This window comes from Pantherophis guttatus, chromosome 14 (assembly GCF_059756535.1).
Source record: "Pantherophis guttatus breed Tessera chromosome 14, ASM5975653v1, whole genome shotgun sequence".
Classification (NCBI taxonomy): Eukaryota; Metazoa; Chordata; class Lepidosauria; order Squamata; family Colubridae; genus Pantherophis; species Pantherophis guttatus.
The window spans coordinates 12,958,696-12,982,844 of NC_142076.1; the positions used below are offsets into that span (position 1 = coordinate 12,958,696).

At 42.1% G+C, this 24,149-nt stretch overlaps 1 protein-coding gene across 1 annotated transcript in view; it reads right to left on the reverse strand.

The window, feature by feature from the left end:
* The window catches only part of IFT140 (intraflagellar transport 140), a 99,796-nt gene extending 76,199 nt beyond the window's left edge, over positions 1-23,597 (reverse strand). The window contains exons 1-14 of the mRNA XM_087878387.1: positions 23,466-23,597; positions 21,232-21,388; positions 20,291-20,512; positions 18,035-18,156; positions 16,875-17,017; positions 14,049-14,221; positions 13,676-13,767; positions 11,120-11,226; positions 9,860-10,008; positions 6,056-6,259; positions 4,022-4,094; positions 2,959-3,050; positions 1,569-1,696; positions 678-795 (exon numbers count right to left, since the gene is read on the reverse strand). Coding sequence (XP_087734513.1) covers positions 678-795; positions 1,569-1,696; positions 2,959-3,050; positions 4,022-4,094; positions 6,056-6,259; positions 9,860-10,008; positions 11,120-11,226; positions 13,676-13,767; positions 14,049-14,221; positions 16,875-17,017; positions 18,035-18,156; positions 20,291-20,512; positions 21,232-21,378 — 1,770 coding nt within the window. The 5' untranslated portion in view covers positions 21,379-21,388; positions 23,466-23,597. The remainder of the gene's footprint in view (positions 1-677; positions 796-1,568; positions 1,697-2,958; positions 3,051-4,021; positions 4,095-6,055; positions 6,260-9,859; positions 10,009-11,119; positions 11,227-13,675; positions 13,768-14,048; positions 14,222-16,874; positions 17,018-18,034; positions 18,157-20,290; positions 20,513-21,231; positions 21,389-23,465) is intronic.
* Between the last annotated feature and the right edge of the window lie 552 nt (positions 23,598-24,149).

Below are 24,149 nucleotides of genomic sequence, written 5' to 3' on the forward strand. Positions count from 1 at the left end.
TCCAGTTACGAACACAACGGAGTCTAAAATTAATATTGCTAAGTGAAACATTTGTTAAGTGAGTTTGCCGCATTCTACAACTTTTCTTGCCACAGTTGTTAAATGAATCATTGCGTTTGGTAAGTGAGTAGCATGGTTGCTAAGTGAATCTACCTGTATATCGTGGTGACCAAAAACGGATGCACTATGCCAAGTGTGGTCTTACCAAGGCATTATCGAGTGGTATTAAACAAGTTCCCTTTGGGTCTTCAGGTGAAAGGTGGGGCTCATGGTTCCAAGTAACACCCCCAATGAAAGAAAACTCTGAGGCACGAGTTTCCTCAAAGTTCCATTTTATTAGAGAAGTCATATTGGCACATCTGGGAAAACCCGAATCTGTAAGCTTCCGGGTTTTCTCCACCTAAAAGAAAGTCCAAGCCCCTGCCCCAGCACCCACATGTCCATCATGTTGTCCAATCAATGCATCGTCCCAACTGGAGATGCCTCCCAGTCACATTCCTCCAGGTGCAGAGAAGAGTGGCCTTGACTCTCAAAGAAAGGAATGTTATTTTGACTACATATTTCCTAGCTCCTTAAAATCCCCCCTCCCAATTTCTCAAAGTAGTAAATGTGGCAGGCCTGAATCTCCAAGGCCCAAGATGGATTCCAGGCCTGACAGTGAGGTTGTTCAGACTCACCTTGCTCAGGAGAATGCTGACTCTGTTGCCGCTTGTGTTGCACTTCACGGATGCAATCCCGAGAGTGCCAGGCATGAGATCTGCCAAGGCCTTGCTATTGCAATGTACTTTCGCTTCTCTGTGGGAAAATGAGAGACTGAACAGGTCACATGAACTGTCCTGGGTTTTCTTTTCCCTGCAAAACTGATCATCTGTTCTGACCTAGGCTTCCTTAGAAAGTATATAGCACAAACTTACGCCCTGGCAAACCTTTTTAATTCATATGACTGTGAATTATTGTCATTCCCAGTCCAAAAGGCTTCCCAGTCTTTCAGGGGAGTGTCTACAAACACCCACCTTATCTCCCTTGGAATGCTGCCAGAGAACTAATTGCCACACGCAGGTCAAGGCCAAACGTAGCACAGAGTCAAACAAAACTTTTCCACAGCTTTTACCGACCAGATGAACTAATTACTTCCTGCAAAAGCTCACATCCCGTCCGCTTCTCTTTTATGTCTTATGGGAGGGGCCAATCATCTCCAAGCCTTACTCCCAAGTCGACCCTGTTTTCTTGATTGTTCCTGTCTTCTGGCAGCTCTGCACATGCGCACACTGGAAACAGGCTCACGCTGCTCTTCTGCCTCACTGATGTCAGACTCCAGAGGCTCCGGAGGCAGCAAAGAACTACCAGATGGCCTTGGCCCCCTCTCTGCCTCCGACTCAGAGCCCTAGTCCGAGCCTTCCCCAGACTCCAGGATTGGCCCCCATTCCTCCCCAACCTCCTCACTGTCAGAATCTGCTGCCAGCTGTGCTGGCCACTGGCGGGCCACAACATCATCAAAGATGGCATTCAAATTGTAAAAAAATAAATAAAAATGAACAAATGGAAAAGTTCGTAACAAAGCTCCGTACCTGCGAGAAAGATCAAAGATCTTAAAGTGAGACAAGTCGGTCCCCACTGTCAGGTAATTCCCGCAGACGTCCAGAAAGCAGGGATTGCCTTCCGATTCAGGGAAGGAAAGCAGCTGCTTCACGGTGCCCTGGGAGAGAAGAAATGCAGCAGGGTTCAAACTAGGCCTGGGTCTTTGGTCATCCTGTCCTGACCAATAGCCCAGACCTTAACCCAGGGGTCTGCAACCTTAAACACACAAAGAGCCATTTGGACTTGTTTCTCACAGAAAAGAAAATACCGGGAGCCACAAAACCCTTCCCGTGCCTGACTATTTCTTGAGCGGCCACAAAACTTGCATATGTAGTTGAATTGAATGTTCTGTTTTCTTCTGAAATTTTTCTTTTCTTGAATTTATCCATGGTTGGCCTACCAGGGGTTGAAAAGCTCAATAAATCGCATGATGGCGGATGTCGCACATTGGAGGTTGTGACGCATATTTTGGGTGACAGGAAGCCGCAGCAGAGGGATGAAAAAGCCACACGCGGCTCTAGAGCCGCAGGTTGCTGACCCCTGCCTTAACCCAATTGAAAATCTATGCAGCCGACTAAAGAAACTTGTTAGTCAGAAGCGACCCAGCAATAAAACCCAGTTAATAGAAGCAATCCTTCAATCTTGGTTTCACATTAGAACAGCTGCAGAACTAAAAGATTTGGTTCACTCCATGGGAAGAGGTTTTAAGGCCGTAATTCATGTTTTGTTTTGTTTTTTAAATTTAATTCATATGCTGCAGACTCAGGGCGGCTTACAATGCATTAAGCAATAGCCTTCATACTTCTGTATATTTATACAAAGTCAGCCTATTGCCCCCATAATCTGGGTCCTCATTTTACCTACCTTAAAAAGCATGGAAGGCTGAGTCAACCTTGAGTCTGGTGAGATTTAAACTTGCAGTAATTGCAGGCAGCAGATGTAAGTGGATGTTAATAACAGTGCTTTAGTCTGCTGAGCCACCAGAGTTCTTGTTAAAGGTTACCCAACTAAGGATTAACTGACATGGGGGATAATTTTTGCATATCTCATTTTTTCTACGTGTTTCCCTTTTCTTCTTTATACTGTAGCTGCTATTCTAATAGCAAATCCTTCATAAAAGTTATTGCATGACATTCTTGATTCAATTATCTTTCCATTGATATATAATTTTATGGGACTACTCCAGAAAAAGGTTGGTTTTAGAAAATACTTTTCCCAAAAGGTTTCCACAATTTTGGCCACTACTGTATACTGTTAATGGGCCAGACCATAGGGGCAGAAGAGTCTCACTCGAACCACAAATACCGTGCCATCAATCCCAAACTATTTCCTTAAGCAGAGGGCTTGTAACCCGCCACCCTGTAATGCCAACTCGCTTACTTGCCAGGTGCGGACTTGAACCCGATTTGGTTCAACAGTATAAAGGTTCTCTTCGTGCATAGCCAGTACCGGGGAATCACAGAGGAAAGAACCTGGAACCAGTCAAAAGAACATTCTTACAACGGCCTTAATCTCTCTTGTTATTTGTACAGCTAAGAGTTTCATCCAATAGGCTGTAAATTATCCCCGAATGCAGTCTACAAAAAAACCCCTAAAATATTAGCAATCTTTTCTTTAAGGTACAATAACCTTTATTGTCATTTTTTTCGGTGAACACACTGGCATGGATTAAACAATGAAATTCTGATGCCCATTCTCAAAAGAAAATAAATATATAACCACACACATACAGTACATGCACACACATATATGATACACACACACACACACACACACACACACACACACGTATACCAGAGGTGGGTTTCAGCAGGTTCTGACCAGTTGTGGAGGACCGGTAGCGGAAATTTTGAGTAGTTTGGAGAACCAGTAGTAAAAATTCTGATTGGCCCCACCCCCATCTATTCTCTGCCTCCCGAGTCCCAGCTGATCAGGAAGAAATGGGGATTTTGCAGTAACCTTCCCCTGGATTGGGGAGGGAATGGAGATTTTACAGTATCCTTTCCCTGCCATGCCCACCAAGCCACGCCCACAGAACCGATAGTAAAAAAATTTGAAACCCACCATTGATATCTACACACACATAGACACGCTCACACACATACCGATATATATATATATATCTTCTTCTTGTGCCATATCCGCCATTGGATATTGGCGATCATGTTGGCGATCCTATGTTTATCAACAGCCACACAAAAAAGTGCTGTTGAGTTTTGTCCACAACATACATACATACATACATACATGTGTGTGTGTGTATATATGTATACCCATACCCCCACACACATATATTAATCACAGTCCATTCTGAATACATTTTAGTACAGAAACATGCCTATTTTCTCTTTTCTTGCCCCTTTCTATAAAAAAGCAAATTATTGGCATTCTATATTATTTTCTAATATGCACCCAAAATTCCATTAAAAGCCGTTCAACCTACCGGAATTCCGTAAAGTGGCAGCTGAGAGTTCATAGATAGAAACTTGCTTTCCATTCCAGAATGCTACAGCATCCTAAAAGGCGGGATCAAAAAGGTCACTACAAATCCATTTTTTCAGATTAACCCAGATCTCCAAATTTGATACTACTCCTTTAGGGCCAACCAATAGAGTTTCTATATGGTATGTTCGCTTCTAGAGGAATTTTTCATGGACAATAGCAGCTCCTGGAGTTGATTCTGGTTGTGCCCCATATAAAACGGTGACCGTTAAGATATATTATTATATCTTAATTAAACAGTAATTAATTTCATATATAAGAATTTTTGTATAAACTGTATAATTAATTAGATAATTGATTAGACACCGCATTTGTAAATATACAATATGACTACACATTGCCGAACCGTATAGTTTGAATTGTAATATATTCTTAATTCAATAAAATTTCATTAAAAAAAAACAAAAAAAAACGGTGACCTTCATCTAAACAGCATTTAGCTTGCTAAATTCCTAGGAGAAAAAGATTTATCTCCTAGGAATTTAGCAACCTAAATACTGTTTATTCAGGTTCAAGAAAGTTAAGTCTATTAATTTCAATTATTATAGTTTCTGTTTTTGCTTCACCTTGCTGTGCAGACAGGAAAACTGCTGTTCTATTCATTATTTATTTGATTTCTATAGCTACTCATCTCAACAAATAACACTGTACATGTACATCAGGGATGGGTTCTCCTTACCTTTACTACCGGTTTGCATTGGGAGCGTGCACATGCGCAGTTCACCTATGATGACGTCCGGGTCGGTGGGCGGAGCCTCCTGCCAGTTTTACTACCGGTTCTTGCGAACCGGTCCGAACCGGGGGCAACCCATCACTGATGTACATTATGCATCATACAATATATAAAACCGTAGAAATGGTGGTGGATTTTAGAAGAAAACTACTAAACAACACAGTATCAACAGTAGAGACCTTCAAGTTTCTAGGTTCTATCATATCTCAAGACTTAAAATGGACACCTAACATCAAAAACGTCATCAAAAAAGCACATTGAAGAATGTTCTTTCTGTGCCAACTTAGGAAGCTCAAACTGCCCAAGGAGCTGCTGATTCAGTTCTACAGAGGAATTATTGAGTCTGTCATCTGCACCTCTATAACTGTCTGGTTTGGTTCTGCAACCCAACAAGACACAGACTTCAGAGGATAATTAGAACTGCAGAAAAAACAATTCCTACCAACCTGCATTCCATTGAGGACCTGTATACTGCACGAGTTAAAAAGAGGGCTGTGAAAATATTTACAGACCCCTCGCATCCTGGACATAAATTGTTTCAACTTCTACCCCCAAAACGACGCTATAGAGCACTGCACACCAGAACAACTAGACACAAGGACAGTTTTTTCCCGAATGCCATCACTCTGCTTAACAACTAATTCCCACAACACTGTCAAATAATTTACTAAGACTGTATTACTATTATTCTTCTCTTCCTTACTAGTATCTATCTCTTTCCACTTATTACTGTAACCATGCTGCTTGTATCTTTCAATGTATATTGTTTTTACTTGTTTCCTACCACGATTTGATATCTTATTAGTAACCTTGACTATCACTAAGCATTGTATGTTTTTATTCTTGATGAATGTATTTTATTCTCCTTATGTACACTGAGAGCATATACACCAAAGACAAATTCCTTGTGTGTCCAATCACACTTGGCCAATGAAGAATTCTATCTATCTTCATCCCCAAAATCAAGATAGTGATACCTTGGTATTCATCATTGGCTACAGGAGGCACGGTGAGTACCAGAAACAAGGAGTACCAAACACATTTTTCCCCATAAGGAATAATGTAGTGAGTCACAAAGCAGCTGACAATGACCAGTTCTAGCTTGTGCGTCGAGTACCAATCAAACGATGAGTACCGGGACAAAATTTTCCCATCCAAATGCACTGAGGACCAATTTCAATGAGTTTCAATGCAGTTCACTGCACATGAGGTACCACTGTACATCGATCCGATGGAAAATACCTTGGTTGTGCACACTCCGTTCACATGCGTATCGATACGGAGGTTATCCATCATTTTGCTGCTGAAGCTGGTGATGTTGAACAAGTTTGGGGAAACCTGGACCACGGCCATTTGTTGATGGAAGTGCGAAGCCATGGCCTGTTCTCTCAGGATGGCTACCGAGTTGTTGAGGTTTACAGCCAACAGATTCTTTTTGGAACTCCACTTGAAAGACAAGGAAGAAAAACGCATTAGGATATTCACCGGCCGGTTTAGGGAGAAAATGCATAGTGTACAGAGCCATGGACCCTTTGAAAGAAACCATCAAAAGAAGACAAACATTGATAGCTTCTTAAGAGTCTGTAGAGATTCTCAGTCATCCAAGGTCACGGTTGTCCCAAAGGTGTTTTTTTTTTTTTCAAGAGGCAACTGGACTTCCTTGTTTTTTTTTCTTTTGAAGATGTTTCGCTTCTCCTCCAAGAAGCTTCTTCAGCTCTGAAGAATGGGAATCCTTCCATTCTCCACTATCCCTGTCAGAGCTGAAGAAGCTCCTTGGAAAAGAAGCAAAAGGTCTTCAAAAGAAAAAACAAGAAAGTCCAGTTGCCTCCTGAAAAAGCACCTTTGGGATAACTTCTTAAGAGTTCCCAATGCTTGAATTATTGTGATTTTGAACTGCACCTTGTAGGGAGGATAACATTTGGGGAATTAAGCAATTACCGTATTTTTTGGAGTATAAGACTCACTCCCCCTCCCCCAAAAAAGAGGGTGGAAATGTTGATGCATCTTATACACCAAATACAGTAATTTTTGGCCTCCCAAAATCCTGCCCCACATGTTCTGTTTTCACCAAAAACAGGCCCGTTTTTTGCAAAAATGGGATGCGCAGAGGCTTTGGGAGGCCTGCAGAGTGCTCCTTGGGGCTGGGGAGGGAAAAAATGTGACGCATGGGGGGTTTGGGAGGCCAAAAACTGGCCCATTTTTCATGAAAACAGGGTTTGGGAGGCGTGCAGAGTGCTCCTGGGGGCCAGGGAGGGCAAAAACTTATTTTTTCTTGTTTACCTCTTCGATATCGTGGTGCGTCTTATACTCCGGTGCATTTTATAGTCCGAAAAATATGGTGTGTATGTATGTATCTCTGTCTCTGTCTCTGTCTCTGTCTCTGTCTCTGTCTCTGTCTCTGTCTCTGTCTGTCTGTCTGTCTGTCTGTCTGTCTGTCTGTCTGTCTGTCTATCTATCTATCTATCTATCTATCTATCTATCTATCTATCTATCTATCTATCTATCTATCTATCTATCGTAGAATATCTAGAAGGTATAGATGGCAAGGCCCAAAATCTATCCAGCAACAGTACAGTTCAAGCTGGCCGAATCAAATGCATTCTGCTTTTGTTATTTACGTAAGAAGTTTGCAAATCATAACAAATCATATTTGTTATGTTTTGTCCACCATAATAGATCAAGAGAACAAGAACAAGCGTTGTTATGTCTGTTAATTTAAGCGTATGCTGAACTTTAAAACCAAACAGGGCTGTACTTTTCATCTGCCAGATTAACGCCACAGACAAATAAACACTTCACACAAGGTTCTCAACAAGGCATTATCTATTTGCTCACATTTCCAACGAGTCTCTAGTTTCCTTTTCATTCTTATACCTGATTGGAAGAAATTGTTTTTTTAAATGTATTTATTGAACCAAATTAATATCCCATTGCAATCAAACAGAGCCTTAAGAGCTCACAGTAATAAGGAACGTAATACAAAAAATTAAGGAAGGACTTTTCAAAACTGGTAGCCCTGGTAGCGCAGCAGACTAAAGCACTGTTATTAACATCAGCTGCCTGCAATTACTGCAAGTCCAGATCTCACCGGCTCAAGGTTGACTCAGTCTTCCATCCCTTCTAAGGTAGGTGAAATGAGGACCCAGTTTGTGGTGGCAATAAGATGACTTTGTATAAAATATACAAAAGTATGAAGGCTATTGCTTAATGCATTGTAAGCCACCCTGAGTCCCTGGAGAAGGGCGGCATATAAATCAAATAAAAAAAAAACCCTCAGTAATATAATATAATGCTGGCGTCACATCTCCAAAGTCCCCTAGAAAATTTCTTTTTTTCAGAAGGTGGATAATGTTGGATAGAAATGAATCTTCAACAGAAGGCCCTTTCAGAGGGAGGGCCCATCTAATCTTAGACATCAATGTTTTTCCACCTTAGAATAAAATAACAGAGTTGGAAGGGACCTTGGAGGTCTTCTAGTCCAACCCATTGCTTAGGAAACCCTACACCACTTCAGACAAATGTTATCCAACATCTTCTTAAAAACTCCCAGTGTTGGAACATTCACAACTTCTGGAGGCAAGTTGTTCCACTGATTCATTGTTCCAACTGTCAGGAAATTTCTCCTTAGTTCTAGGTTGCTTCTCTCCTGGATTAGCTTCCACCCATTGCTTCTTGTTCTTGGCAACTTTTAAGATGGGTGGACTTCAACTCCCAGAGTTCCTCAGCCAGCAGGAACTTAAAAGTCGGGAAGGTTGAGAAATACAGGTAGTCCTCGACTTATGACCATAACTGAGCCAACATTTCCGTAGCTAAGCAATAGTGGTTAAGCGAGTTGCATCTCATTTTACGAACTTCCTTGCCACAGTTTTAAGTGAGTCGCTGCAATTGTTACGTTAGTAACAACGGCTGTTCGGGGAAATCTGGCTTCCCTATGGACTTTGCTTGTCAGAAGGTCGCAAAAGGGGATCATGCGACGGTCATAAATATGAGTCAATTGCCAAGCATCCCAATTTTGATCATGTGACCGTGGGGAGGCTGCAAGAGTCGTAAGTGTGAAAACTGGTCATCGATCACTTTTTTTTCAGCTCCATTGTAACTTTGAACATTTCACTAAACAAATGGTCGTAAGTCGTTATCTCTGATAACGCTATACTTCAAACTAGGGCATATAAAACCTTTGCCAGACCTATCCTTGAATACTGTTCACCTGCCTGGAACCCCCACTGTATTTCAGACATCAATACGCTAGAGAGGGTCCAGAGATATTTTGCTAGAAGAGCACTCAAATCCTCCGCTCGAAATAAAATTCCCTATCCCACCAGGTTTTAAATTTTAGGTCTGGATAGCCTCAAAGTACGCCGTCTATGTTCCGACCTATGCTTAGTTCATAAGATTATTTACCAAAACCTCCTACCTGTAAATGAGGACTTTAACTTCAACCGTAATAACACAAGGGCTATCAATAGATTCAAACTCAATGTAATTCGCTCTAATCCTGATTGTAGGAAATATGACTTCTGCAATAGAGTAGTAAATGTCTGGAACACCCTACCTGATTCTGTTCTTAGTCTCTCTAACCCCCAGACCTTTTACCTTAAACTGTCTCCCGTGGACCTTTCATGTTTCTTAAGAGGTCCCTAAGGGGGCGTGCATAAGCGCACCAGCTGCCTACCGTCCTGTCCTATCGTCCCCATTTATATGTATTCATTCTATGTTTCTATGGCTATGTTTTGCCAATTTATATCCTTTTATTTGTGCCAACTTTTTTTCATGTGTCCATGTCTATGTCTATAATGTTACTTGTTTCCTTGTACTTATTGACAAATGGATGAATGAATGAATGAATGAATGAATGAATGAATGAATGAATGAATGAATGAATGAATGTATGTGGCATCGCCCAAGGAATTGTTATCTCTAGTGGGCTCACCTGTGCCAAGAAAGCTTATTCTGGGTATCCCTGATGTGGGACTGTGCCTTCTTTGGCATTTGGTGTTGCATCCAAGTAAGCCAAAGGGAAGGATCAACTCTTATCTGTGAGTTTACCTCGATTTGAATGATATTCCCGTCCAGCTCTGTAGGGGTCTGAAGTTTCCATCTGTCCTTGCCTTCCAGGGACCAGGTAGTTTGGCTAATGAATGGCACTTTCCTCCACATAGCTATTCGGCCCTTATTGGTGCCAGCGGCTAGAAGACCTGTCAAATGGACCATATTAAAATCTGGTCAAGGATGTCGTCAGAGCTGATTGACTGTTTTGATTAAAGAAAAGAATAGAAGGGCTCTTTTTTTTTTTTTTTTTTTTAGAATTAGAATTAGAATTCTTTATTGGCCAAGTGTGATTGGACACACAAGGAATTTTGTCTTTGGTGCATAGGCTTTCAGTGTACATAAAGAAAAAATAAAATATATTCATCGAGAATCATAAGATACAACACTTAGTGATAGTCATAGGATACTAGGATACGCAGAACAGTTTTTTCCCCGAACGCCATCACTCTGCTAAACAAATAATTCCCTCAACACTGTCAAACTATTTACTAAGTCTACTATTAATCTTCTCATCGTTCCTATCACCCATCTCCTCTCACTTACGACTGTATAGCTGTAACCTTGTTGCTGGTATCCTTACGATTTATATTGACTGTTTCCTGATATGATTTGATTGCTTATTTGTACCCTATGACTATCATTAAGTATTGTACCTTCTGATTCTTGACGAACGTATCTTTTCTTTTTATGTACACTGAAAGCATTTGCACTAAAGACAAATTCCTTGTGTGTCCAATCACACTTGGCCAATAAGGAACTCTATTCTATTTTATTCTATTCTGTTCTGTTCTGTTCTGTTCTGTTCTGTTCTGTTCTATTCTATTCTATTCTATTCTATTCTATTCTATTCTATTCTACTCTACTCTACTCTACTCTACTCTATTCCCTACTCTACTCTACTCTACTCTACTCTACTCTACTCTACTCTACTCTACTCTACTCTACTCTACTCTACTCTACTCTACTCTAAACTAATCTAATCTCATCTAACCTCTAATTTTAGTTAGAGGTTCTCCCGAATCCCTGCGAACCCCCAGCAGCCCACCCCTGGTAACGGACCAATTTAAAGCAAGCTGCATCTCATTCCAACTTTGCCATCTAAGGCCAACTCATCACAGCCAGGGGACAACTTGTGGCGGGACAATTCAAGGATACAATTTAACGATTTAAAATAATTATAAAATTAAATGATATTTTAAAAAAAAAACATGGATAATTAAGGTGCTCAAGTTCAAAGCAACCTGATCGTTTATATACCTTTGGCATTGCAATAGGAGACGCAATGGACACATTCTCCGGTTTCGAAGCCTAGCTGTTCATCCAGAGAAAGGACATAATTCTCACCCCGTTCCAAGTCCCAGAACCTACACAGAAAAGGTACAAGAAATATAGTTAATAAAGCGCATGGCTTACAAAAAAAAAATATCAAAAGGCATTATTGTACAGCCTGATGCTGCCCATATTTGTTTTTCTGCCTTGCCTTGGCTGTTTGCCAACTTCTTTTCTTGTATCTCTCCCTAAGACTGTGAGAAACTCTTCCTGTTCTGACCTAGGCTTCCCCAAACCATGAAGCAGACTCCTTGTCCCAACAAAAACCCCTTTTTATTAAGTTACTGTGAGTTCTTGTCATTCACATCCAGCAAAGCCTTTCAAGGGAGACTTTACAGTCACAGACCTTATCTGGCTTGGAGAGCTGCCAGGCCGATATCTTCAAAACTTGGCAAGGAGTCTCTGAGAGTCACAAACCAATTTTTTTAAAAAATTTGATTTATATGCTGCCCTTCTCCGGAGACTCAGGGCGGCTTACAATGCGTTAAGCAATAGCCTTAACTCAATTAAACAAACTAATTGTCTCCTGCAAACTTCACACCCCTTTTGCTCTTTTATTCCCTCTGGGAGGGGCCATTCATCTATGGCTTTACTCCTGAGTCGACCCTTGTTCCTTAGCTGTTCCCTTCTCCTGGCAGCTCTTCGCATGCGCACACTGGGAACAGGATCCAGCTGTTCTTCTGCCCCACTGATTTCCGACTCTGAAGGCAGCTGACAACTGTCAGACGGCCCTGGCCCCATCTCTGCCTCCGATGCAGAGCACTCATCAGAGCCTTCTCCAGAGTCCAGGACTGGCCCCTGTTCCTCCCCAACCTCCTCACTGTCTGAATCTGCTGTCAGATCCGCTGGCCGCTGGCAGGCCACAACACTTCCATTCACTTAAGGCAACTCTAAAACTAATCATAACCATGGTTAAAACAGTAACCATCCAGTAGCTGGCCTACTGCTTAAGAGATGAAGCAGGAGGGTGGAGATTACAGTCCTTTAATTGAGAGAGATATTTCTTGTTCTTCGTGTCTACTCGCTCAGCGCTGCTCCTAAGAGTTCTGTGACTTTGAAATCATATGACAGTATTTTTCAGAACGCATCCATGAACACCAACGAGCAGTCGGAAGACATGATGAAAATTCTTCAATTTCACAACATACAGACAGATTTAACCATAGGTTCAATTGGGAAAACGTGACCAAAAATGTGAGTTTTTTATCCGTTTGTACATACATACATACCATATTTTTCAGAGTATAAGACACACTTTTTCCCCCTATAAGAGGGTGAAAATTTGGGTGCGTTTTATACATCAAATGTAGCCCTGTCCCCCCGCTGGCCCCCATCCTTTGGCCTCTGCCTCCCAGCAGTTTACCTCCTTGCAGCAAGCAGCAAATAGTAAACAGCCATTTTCAGCTTCAGCACAGCCTGATTAGCACAAGCAATTGATTGCCAGTTGGATCGGCTTCCCGACCATCAGCTGTTTCAGGCTGCAGGGACTGCCATTGCTTATTGCCATGAGGGCCTCTGCTGTTTGCTGGAAGGAAGCAAATTGCTGGGAGGCAGATTTTTTTTCTTGTGCTAATCAGGCTGTGCTGAAAATGAAAACGAAACTAAAGCAGGCTGTTTGCTGTTTGCTGCAAGGAGGCAAATTGCTGGGAGGCAGAGGCAGATTTTTTTTCTTGTTTTCCTCTCCAAAAAATGTAGGTCTTAATAGTCTGGAGCATCTTATACTCCGAAAAATATGGTACATACATACATACATACATCATATTTAGGGACTGCCTATCTCCCTCACAGAGGGAGAGAGTTTGTATTTGAGGCAGAAGTCATGGTTTAAAAGAAACTATGGTTAACTACTAAGCAAGCCAGTTTAGCCATGTTTTATCAGGTCGTGAAAGAAAGAAGTTAGTGAAAAAAAAGCGAAAGTTAGAATATTTCGGACATGTGATGCGACACCCAGAAAAATACGGCATACTTCACTTAATTCTCCAAGGAAAGATTGAAAGCAAATGAGGTCCAGGCAGAAGAACATCATGGCTTCAAAATCTGGTTTGGACAAAACTCAACAGCACTTTTTCATGATAAAAATAGGATCGCCAACATGATCGCCAACGTCCGATGATGGATATGGCAGAAGGAGGAGGAGGAGGGGGAGGAGAAGGAGAAGGAGAAGGAGAAGAAAGGAAGGAAGGAAGGAAGGAAGGAAGGAAGGAAGGAAGGAAGGAAGGAAGGGAGGGAGAGAGAGAGAGAGAGAGAGAGAGAGAGAGAGAGAGAGAGAGAGAGAGAGAGAGAAAGAAAGAAAGAAAGAAAGAAAGAAAGAAAGAAAGAAAGAAAGAAAGAAAGAAAGAAAGAAAGAAAGAAAGAAAGAAAGAAAGAGCTAGTGAGGTCTCAGGAGTTTTTACAGGCACCTCTTTGCTCTTAAATCTAATGTTGCATTTGGTATAATTTAAGGTGAACCAGGCAGCACCACAAAAGACCAAATCCTTTTCTTACCTAAGAAGGGGTTCGTTTGTTGCTGTGATAAGGAGGCTATGATCAATCAAAGTGATATCAGCAGGATGATTCATTTTTCCACTCAACTTCACCTGGCGACAAAAAGCATTCAGCACACCAAGTTATTGAGTTTAATTAATCCTTTCTCAAAGATCACGGCCCAAGCAAGCCACGTGTGCTGAAATAAAAGTGGCTGACCGTTTGAAAAGGCAGTTCAATGTGTCTGCTCATAAATTACTTTTCATTCTTCACTTTCAGGCATGTATAATGAAGTGGAGCTCCAGTGTCCTCGGGGCAGCGTGTAAACCAGCCAAAATCCACAACAATTAACTTTTTTCATAAGTAATGTGTCACACAGAGCTCGCTACCTTACCTTCAGAAGTTCTTCTGCTTCTCCTTCGGGAGAAATTTTGTGAAGGGACAAGAGGAGAGTCTCCGTTATTACTACTAAGACGTCCCTTTCCATGAACAGCATTTTTTGGATGGAAGTTTCTATCACCAGCGCTTGGTTGGTCTTTCCTCTTTCGCTCACATAATGCACAGTTCCTGCAATGCAAACAATTGGGTAGTTAACTCGGCCATCTAATGAAGCTCAGGCTGTCCCAAATTCGGGATTAATGGTGAAAAAAACTAATCTCAAATGATCTCAGAGTGGAATCAACCGATGCCTTTTTCAAAATGATGGAAAGAACCTTAATGGAAGCAGTAAGGTGTTATGAAGATGACGGTTATGGGAGATTGTGACCTTAGCCATGAAAGCCAACTGCGTTGGGGCCCGCCAGCGAATCTGGAAGCAGATTCGGACAGTGAGGAGACTGGGGAGAAACATGGGCCAATCCTGGAGTCTGGGGAAGGCTCTGATGAGTGCTCTGCGTCGGAGGCAGAGATGGGGCCAGGGCCGTCTGACAGTTGTCAGCTGCCTTCGGAGTCTGACATCAGTGAGGCAGATGAACAGCTGGAGCCTGTTTCCAGTGTGCGCATGCGCAGAGCTGCCAGATGAAGGGAACAGCTAAGGAACAAGGGTCGACTCAGGAGTAAAGCCACAGGAGGACAGTGAATGGCCCCTCCCATAGGGAATAAAGAGGAGCGAAAGGGGAATGGAGTTTGCAGGAGACAATTATTTATTATTTATTAATCAAATTTCTATACCGCCCTACTCCCGAAGGACTCAGGGCGGTGAACAGCCAAGATAAAATACAGATAATACAAATATTAAAAGTCCCTTAAAATTATTAAATATTTTGGCCGAAACACAGATTAAAACACCCAATTTATAAAATCAAACAAATTAAAAGATTTAAAAGAGTTAGTTTGCTTAATTGGTTTGTGACTCTCAGAGATTCCTTGCCAAGTTTTGAAGATATTGGCCTGGCAGCTCTCCAAGCCAGATAAGGTCTGTGACTGTAAATTCTCCCTTGAAAGGCTTTGCTGGATGTGAATGAGAGAAATCCACAGTAACTTAATAAAAAAGGGTTTTTGTCGGGACAAGGAGTCTGCTTCAGGCTCTTGGGAAGCCTAGGTCAGAACAAACTGGGTGACCCTGAGGCAATCTTCAGGAGACCGTGAGTTCTAGTCCAGGCTTAGACACGAAAGCCAGCTAGGTGACTTTGGGCCAGTCCCTCTATCTCAGCCCAACTCACCTCAAAGGGTTGTTGTGGGGAAAATAGGAGGAGGAAGGTGTGCTGGGTATGTTCACCGCCTTGAGTTATTTGAAAAAAATAACAAAGGCGGGAAATAAATGCAAATTATATATTTTTTAAAAAAAGAACCGAAAGACTAAAAATAACGGCTAAAAAGGAGCCAGGAATGCATAGGCTATAAGGAATCCATAGAGACCCTATGGAAAGTGGCATTATTCACTGTCAATATTAAGAGTGTGAACAAATAAGAAATTACAGGAAACAGATCCAAAGAGCTCTCTCTTTCTCTCTCTCCACTTGTGCCAAGATTCAAGGAAAATGATCTCTCCTAATGCCTTGTTTACATCTCAAAAGCTAGGAGCAACTTGCCAAATTTAAAACCATGCATTTATGGTTTACCCATAGGGGGAGCTGTGACCTTCCAAATTAACCACCATATGAATTTCATTGGTTTGTGGCATAGTCCTTCCCATGGACCTGGGATAGGCAGACATGGATGTTAGAGGTAATGTCGCAGGATGTAAGCTATTCCAAGTACAGCTGCCTTTTGCAATTGACTACTGATGAATTTGTCAATGGTGTTAAATAGTGCCTCAGTTGTTTTGGGATTTATTATAAAGATCATAAATGATATGGAATGTATTACTATGTATATGAATTATTATATAAGTGGACATCAAAGGTCCTTGGTGCAGCTTGTAGGAATCACAAGAATTAGCTTTTTCGTAAGTAATCCATCACACAGCTTTAAATATTTGTATAAATTACTGTATTTTTCGGAGTATACGATGCACCTGACTAAAACTAAATTTAGAAGAGAAAAACAACAAAAAGTTTTTGGCCTCCCTTTTTTTGGCCCTTTTCCAACCCATTTCCAGGACTTTGTTCAGCCCATTTGGGGGAGCTTTTCCCGGCCCATTTTCAGGGCTTTTTTCTGCCTGTTTTTGAGGCTTTTTTCCTGCCTATTTTAAGGCTTTTTTTGGCCCATTTTTTATGAAAAAATGGACCAAAAAAAGCCTCAAAAACGGGTCAAAAAAAGGCCCAGAAAAGGCCAAAAGAAAGGCCTGAAAACAGGGCGTGCGAAGGCCAAAAAACACCCGGCGGATGTGCAGGGCTTTGGCAATATTTTTTTTTTTTTTTTAAATTTGATTTATATGCCGCCCTTCTCCGAAGACTCAGGGCGGCTTACAATGTGCTCAGCAATAGCCTTCATCCTTTTGTATATTTATACAAAGTCAGCTTATTGCCCCCACAAACTGGGTCCTCATTTCACCTACCTTAGAAAGGATGGAAGGCTGAGTCAACCTTGAGCCTTGGCGAGATTCGAACCCTGCAGTAATTGCAGGCAGCTGGTCTTAATAAGCTTAATAACAGGGTGCCTTAAACCCCTGTACTATCAAGGCTCTTATTTGGTCTATAAGATGCACAGATATTTTCATCCTCCTTATGGGAGACAAAAAAGTGTGTCTTATAGTCCTAAAAATAAGGTATATAACATAAATGTAAAGAATAAAGATCAGCCAATACATTCTTGTTTTTAAAATCAGCTTTGTTCTTACCATCGATCACGCTTACAAAGAAGGACAGGCCTTCCTGGGGTCCCATTTTCAGAGCCATCCCCATTCCAGATTTTCTCCAGTTAAACATATCCAGGGCCTTCTCATCACCGCTCACTGCAGCTTTAGCCAGCTGGACCAAATCTCTGCAGGTAAGAACAAGACGTTTGAGTTTTGGCATCCTTTGGATTTACAAGACGACAGCTTCCTGTTACAGGCAGACCTCGACTTACACTCATCCATTTAGTGACCGTTCAAAGCAGCTCTGTAAAAAAAGTGATTTTTGACTGATCCTCGCACTTACGGCTGTCACAGCATTCCTAAGGTCACACGGTCGAAATTCGGGTGCTTGGCAACTGGCTTGTATTTATGACGGTTACAGTGTCCCTGGGGTCATGTGATTGCCATCTGCAACCTTCCCAGCTGGCTTCTGACAAACAAAGTCAACGGGCGAAAGCTGGATTCGCTTAACGACCAAATGATTCAGCAACAGCAGTGATTCGCTTACCAACCAGAGCAAAAATAGTCATAAAATTGGGGGTGACTTATTTAATAGCCACCATCCCTAGCAATGGAAATTCTGGTCGCAGCTGTGGTCGTAAGTCAAGGACTACTTGCAAAGAAAAATAACTTTAACAGCAAGAGGTTTCTCACCCCATCCCAAAGTAAGTCCTAGATGTTTTCTAATATTAAAGGTTTTTTTTTTTTCTGATAGGCATTTAAGGCATAGCACAAAAGGAAACAGTAAGCATCCATTGGATTTTAAACATACATTGTGCTGAAAGTAACAGCACAATTGGGGCCAAATTAATATATATCCTTTTAATTGTTTTTTAATGTTTGTATTGTATGTTTTTATCTGGCTGTACACCGCCCTGAGTCCCTCGAGAGAAGGTGCGGTATATAAATTCGAAATAAAATAAAATAAATAAAATAAATTTTTTAGATGCTTTAGGAAGGCAGAGAGAAACAGGATGGAAAAATATAAAAGGTTTCAACCTGAGCAGGAGGCTATAAAAATAGATAATCCTAAAAACAATTAAAAGAAACCATGAAACAGAGGGAAGATTCATCACCGATACGAATGCCTAAACATTGAAGAAGTTTCAAATTTTTGTTCCAGTGGAACTTAGTATCAATTCTGGCCAAAGTCTCATACTTACTCTCCGGGAGGAGGTGGGCGAAAAATGCAGAAAGTAAGATGTTTTCCATACTCATGTTTTAACAAAGGGGGGCCTTGGACTCTACCCCGCTGATCCATCCGCCACAATACAAGAACCCCGAGCTGCAAAAGAGAGATCATTCGATTAATATTTTCTTCTGGACAAAAGAAAATTGGTGCACCACTGCAATTGGTGGTCTTTGGTTTGTCTTGAGATGAGCTCATATCTTTATCAATCACTTTATATGGAGAAGCAAGTTCTCAATAATTGGCCGTACATAAGCACAACTAGCCAAAATGTGCTAAATGCCCATTTTTATGATCTTTTTAGAACAAAACCGCTCATGATCTTCTTTTGTCTCCTATGCCAGGGGTCAGCAACCTGCAGCTCTGGAGCCGTATGTGGCTCTTTCATCCCTCTGCTGCAACTCCCTGTTGCTGGTCAGCTCCACAATTGATAGGGCTTTTGGTTAGGACAGGTAGAGGTAGGACAGATAGACAGGTATAAGGATTCCGCGCTAGGAAAAGACTCTATGGTGGGGGAACTGATTTCCAGTCAGCAGAGGAAAAAGGACACCACGCTAGGAGGAGACTCTATGGTGGGGAGAACCAGACTTCCGGTTGGCTCCAGAATTGAATGGGGACTTCCGGTTAGGACCTTTGTGGCTCTTTGAGTGTTTAAGGTTGCCGACCCCTGTCTATGCCAAGAAAATCCAATGTACAAGTAGGTAATCCTTGATTTATGACCACAATTGTGGCCAGAATTCCCGTTACTAAGCAAGGCTGGTGTTAAGTGAGTTGGGGCTGATTTCACTACCTTGTCTGCCATTGTTGCTTTGGAAATCACTGCTCTTAAGTGAATCAGGGGGGTCTTTAAGTGAACCCCCGTCGACTTTGCCTGTTGGAAGCCCGCTGGGAAGCTCATAAATGATGATCACATGACCCCAAAACACTGCAACCATCATAAACACATGCCAGTTGCCAATACCCGAATTCTGATCACATCACTGTGAGGTTGTAAGGGAGAGGATGGGTTGAAAATTATTATTTTTTAGTGGTGCTAAAAGTTCAAACTGTTCTGCCCCAACTACGGACCCCAAAGAACGCAGCACACACAAAATCTGTTCAAACCTTAATTTACTGAATAAACCAGTCTTTTACAACAACAGCTGTTAATTAACTGCATTAACAGCCACCAAGAAGTCAAAGAAAAATAACTGAAAAATTACTATGGTTGGCAGAATGCCCAGAAGCAATTTGCAGGAAGCTGATAAGATAAGCAAGACAAGACATGAAGGTATGTGAATGAAGTTGTTCCCTGCAAATTGCTTCAGTCGACGTTCCTCCTTAAATAGGCTAAGGGAGTGGACAATTAGCCCCAAGCCTTACTCTCGAGAAGACCTCCTCCTGAGGAGCCACTCCTGCATTTTGGCAGCTCTGCGCGCCCGTGCATCGAGAAGAGGCTCCTCCTCTTCATCTTCTTCACTTAAGGGAGCTTCTGGAGGTTCTGAAGGCCCTGGCTGAATCCCTGCCTCTGGCACCACATCTTCTCCAGCCTCCTCATTGTCTGACTCGAGTGCCAGCTGCACAGGCTGCTGGCGCAGCATCACACCAGCCTCCTCGCTGTCTGAATCAGCTACTAGCTGCACAGGCTGTGTACGGGCCACAACACAAACAGACTTACAACCCTAAACAAAGGGTTGTAAGTCAAGGACTAACTGTAGGCCATAATTTGCCCTGAAGTAAACATCAATCAATGTTTGGGGTTCTAGGAAGCAAAATGGAAAGGGTTACATTTGTAAGGGTGTCACATCCTGACTCAATGCCCTGCAGCCCTTGGCATCAACATGCACGCCATGCTCTTCCTGTCTGGCAAGTTCACGGCCAGACAGCAAAGAGTAGTTGCTATGCTGTCCATCACGACTAGGTTACTAAAAACCTCGAACTGCTCCACCACATTAAAAAAACAACTTGTGCTTCATAGTTATGTTTCATCTAAGCCTCTCCAACTTTTAGAAGCAGTCAAGGAAAATGGCTTGGTTCACCTGAAGAGCATTTTGCTATTTCCCATTCTCTCATCTAGGGGCTCGATTCAGCCTTTTGGAATATAGACAGTGAAATCATTCAAGTTCCTTCCAACTCACCAGATGTGAAAAATCCACATCTACAGGGGAAATTTTCATATCTGTGTTAACAAATAATAGACAGATTATGCATTGACGTGCTATTCAAAAGCCATTTTGATTTCGCTGCTTACTTTATCTCCAGAAACAAGGCGTGTCCCATTAGTACTCCAATTCAGGACTGAAATATCAGCGTTATGATTGGAGGGCACAGCATGATGCTCCTTGTCTTGTTTATTCACTACTACCACATCTCCCATCTCACAACCCACGGCCACAATCAATTTGGAAGGGTGCCAACTGAGATACGTGACCCGAAAGTTTTTTTCCAAGTGTGCATCACCCACATACTCTCCCTGGGGGATGAAAAAAAAGAAAGACAGATCAGTATCATTTTAATATATATATTAATTAAAGAGCAGCACAGAGTTGCTGTTTGTCAGCAAGAAATAAAAAGCCCAGAAACTTGTGAATGAGATTTCACAGAACCAGGGCTGTAGAACATCTTAGCTTACGTAGGTAAAACCTGGCTAGAAAGAATCTGCATATATATATATATATATATATATATATATATATATATATATATATATATATAAATAAATAAATAAATAAATAAATAAATATAAAACACACACACATACACTTCTCTCCCCCCTCTCTATTTTTGAGAATATATATATGTGTGTGTGTGTGTGTGTGTGTGTATAGTTAATATTTCGGGTTTCTTCCCGTGTAATTGTGGATATATCCCTAAAAGGGTAGAAGCGACGTTTCGGCAGAATCCCATCTGCCATCATCAGGCTTATGTCAGCAGTCATTTTGCATACACACACACACACACACACACACACACACACACATGTATGTATGTATAGTTTCTCAACCATATCAACTTTAAGACAAGTGGACTTCAACTCCCAGAGTTCCTCAACCAGCATTAGCTGGCCTAATCCTTCAATACATCTCAGACTCTCTAAATAAATTGTATATATTAATTTTATATATTATGCAGGTAATGCAAAAGCCTGGCACTTGATTAGCCCAAGACAACCATTAGTTTTAGAACACTTGCCTGTTCTTGGAAAATATCCACACTGCCACCAGAGTTTGCATTAATGGATGCAACAGCTAAAAGTGGCTGAAGACGGTGCCACGTTATGTGGGTGTGGGGTCCACAGGACTCAAGAGCTTCTATTCGATGATCAATGTATACCGCCATAGTCAGATGCCTATGAGACAAAGTATTTATTGTATAACCAGCTGAAGAGTGAGAGCCAAATATGAGACCGAAAGGCAAATTATATGTTGAAACATAAACTGAAGAAATAAAAAATAAATGTTCTTTGCACATGGAAGGAATTAATCCCACCCATTATTTATCTCTTAATTTAATGATTTATATTTATTTTCTTTCCCTGTCCTCCCACCAAGAGCAGAAGGAAAAATGCACAGAGGGCAAATTCTTGCTTTCCACCATCTACACGCAGGTTAAGGATGCTCAAATTTGCTCCAACTGAAATGTGGGAGAAATTAAGACAAAGCAAGCAAATTGTACAAATCACAATCCATCGTAAGAGTGCTGTTCCTGTTCAAAAGCTGTCCAGAATCTTCTGGAGTGAGTGGCCATATCAAATCAAATCCATTAAATTAAATGTTGCAGATATTTGCATTTGAAAGGCAAGGAGGAGGTGGTGGAGATGAGGACCCAGATTGTTGCGGGAAATTTGTTGACACTGTAAACCGCTTTGAGTGAGGGCTGTAAAGCACTGTAAAGCGGTATATTAGTCTAAGTTCTATTGCTATATCATTTTTTTTAAAAAACCAACTAAAATCTCTTATCAGTCAACTCCGCAGACTAGTCTAATATTTACAGACCCCTCACATCCTGGACATAAATTCTTTCAACTCCTATCCTCAAAACGACGCTATAGAGCACTGCACACCAGAACAGCTAGACATAAGGACAGTTTTTTCTCAAACGCCATCACTCCGCTAAACAAATAATTCCCTCAACACTGTCAAACTATTCACTAAGTCTGCATTACTATTAATCTTCTCATCGTTCCCATCACCCATCTCCTCCCACTTATGATTGTATGACTGTAACTTTGTTGTTTGTATCTTTACGATTTATATTGATAGTTTCCTAGTATGATTTGATTGCTTATTTGTACCCTATGACTATCATTAAGTGTTGTACCTTATGATTCTTGACAAACGTATCTTTTTTTTTATGTACACTGAGAGCGTATGCACCAAAGACAAATTCCTTGTGTGTCCAATCACACTTGGCCAATAAAGAATTCAGTTCAGTTCATTTCATTTCATTATTTCATGTCATGTCAAGTCAAGTCAAGTCAAGTCAAGTCAAGTCAAGTCAAGTCAAGTCTAGTCTAGTCTATAGCTCTGAGATTTCCTGGTAGTGTCTTGTCCAAACACTAGTCTAGTCTAGACTAGTCTAGTCTAGTCTATAGCTCTGAGATTTCCTGGTGGTGTCTTGTCCAAACACCAACTAGATCTGATTCCACTTTGCATTTCTTCCAAATGAATGGCGACGGGCAGCCTAAAAAAATAACACACAGGCACACCTAACGATTTTTATTCCCTTGTTTTATTACGTTTTTATGCTGCCCATTTCTCTTACAGGGCAGACCATGCAAGCATAGATTCCGCCAATCACTAGGAAATAAATCAACCACAAACATTGCACAGGTCCTCCTGCCTGCCCCATATCTGGACCTGCAAGTCTTTAAACGTCTCAACTTGGAGAGCTTGAGGTTGTCGGGTGGACTTCAACTCCCAGAATTCCCCAGCAAGCCTTGCAAGGCTGAGGAATCCTGGGAGTTGAAGTCCAGCCCATCCACAAGCAGCCGAGATTGAGAAATCACTGCTTTTTAAAAACCTTAGGAAGGGCCAGGAGAGATGATAAAGATTGAGTGGGGGGAAATTAAGATTAATTAAGGGTTCTCCCCACCCCCCCGCGATCCCACCCCATTGGAGGATCTCCTGTACGGCAGTTAAGCCCAGCTCGACTCCCATAGACGCGGCCGTCTTTGCTTTCCTGTGGGATGTTTCCCCGATCTGGCAGCTCAGGGATCTCCTGGTGGCCTCCCATCCATGCTTCCACAAAAGCCGCGTTTTCCCTTCAGTAGCGGGGGTGGGGGGCAGGCAGGGGCATATAGAAAGCACCCTCGGAGTGCGAGCTGGGCCGAAGCTGGGCTTTTTTGTCCGGTCCCCCACCGAAAAGGCCTCGGAAGCAAGCGAAGGCGAGTCCTCCACCGCCATCCCGGACTTGGCCGACTTTACCTGGTCTCGGTCCGGTCAGGATCCGATCGAGGCCTGCTGGGCCGCTCGAAAGGAGAGGCTTCGCGTTGCCCTTGGCAACGGCGAGCGCGCGCGCGCCCGTCCGCCACGGAAATCCCCGAAGGGGAAGCGAAGAGAGCCGAACGTGGGGGGGGAAGGAGGCGGAAATTGCCGAGCGCTTTCGCGCATCGCTTCTTCGGCAAGGCGGTGGAAGAGGCGCTCTTGGGGTTTGCAAAACTGATTTTTTTCCCCCTCTCTCTTTCTCCCGTTTTTGGACTTTCTGCCCAAACAAGTAATTAAAACACACACACACATACACACACACACACATACATACACACACACCGGGGTATTTTTGCTTATAGGTTTTGTTGTCCAACAAGCCAAGACGCTTCGGTCTCTTGGCTTGTTTTGAGAACAAATCGCGATAAGGTGGTTCTGTTTTTCTGTGCTGAAATGCCCTTCCCCTGCCTTTTCAGTGGCGGTATTTTATTTACAAATAAGAGAATGACAAGAGTTGGAAGGGACCTTCAGGACATCTAGTCCAACCCCCCCCCACTACCCCCCTTGGCGGCGGGGGGGGAGGGCAAGGAGGAGACCCTACACCGTTTCTGACAGATGGCAGTCCAGTCTCTTCTTGAAAGCATCCAGGGATGAAATAAGTAAATAAATCCATTTCTATCTTAT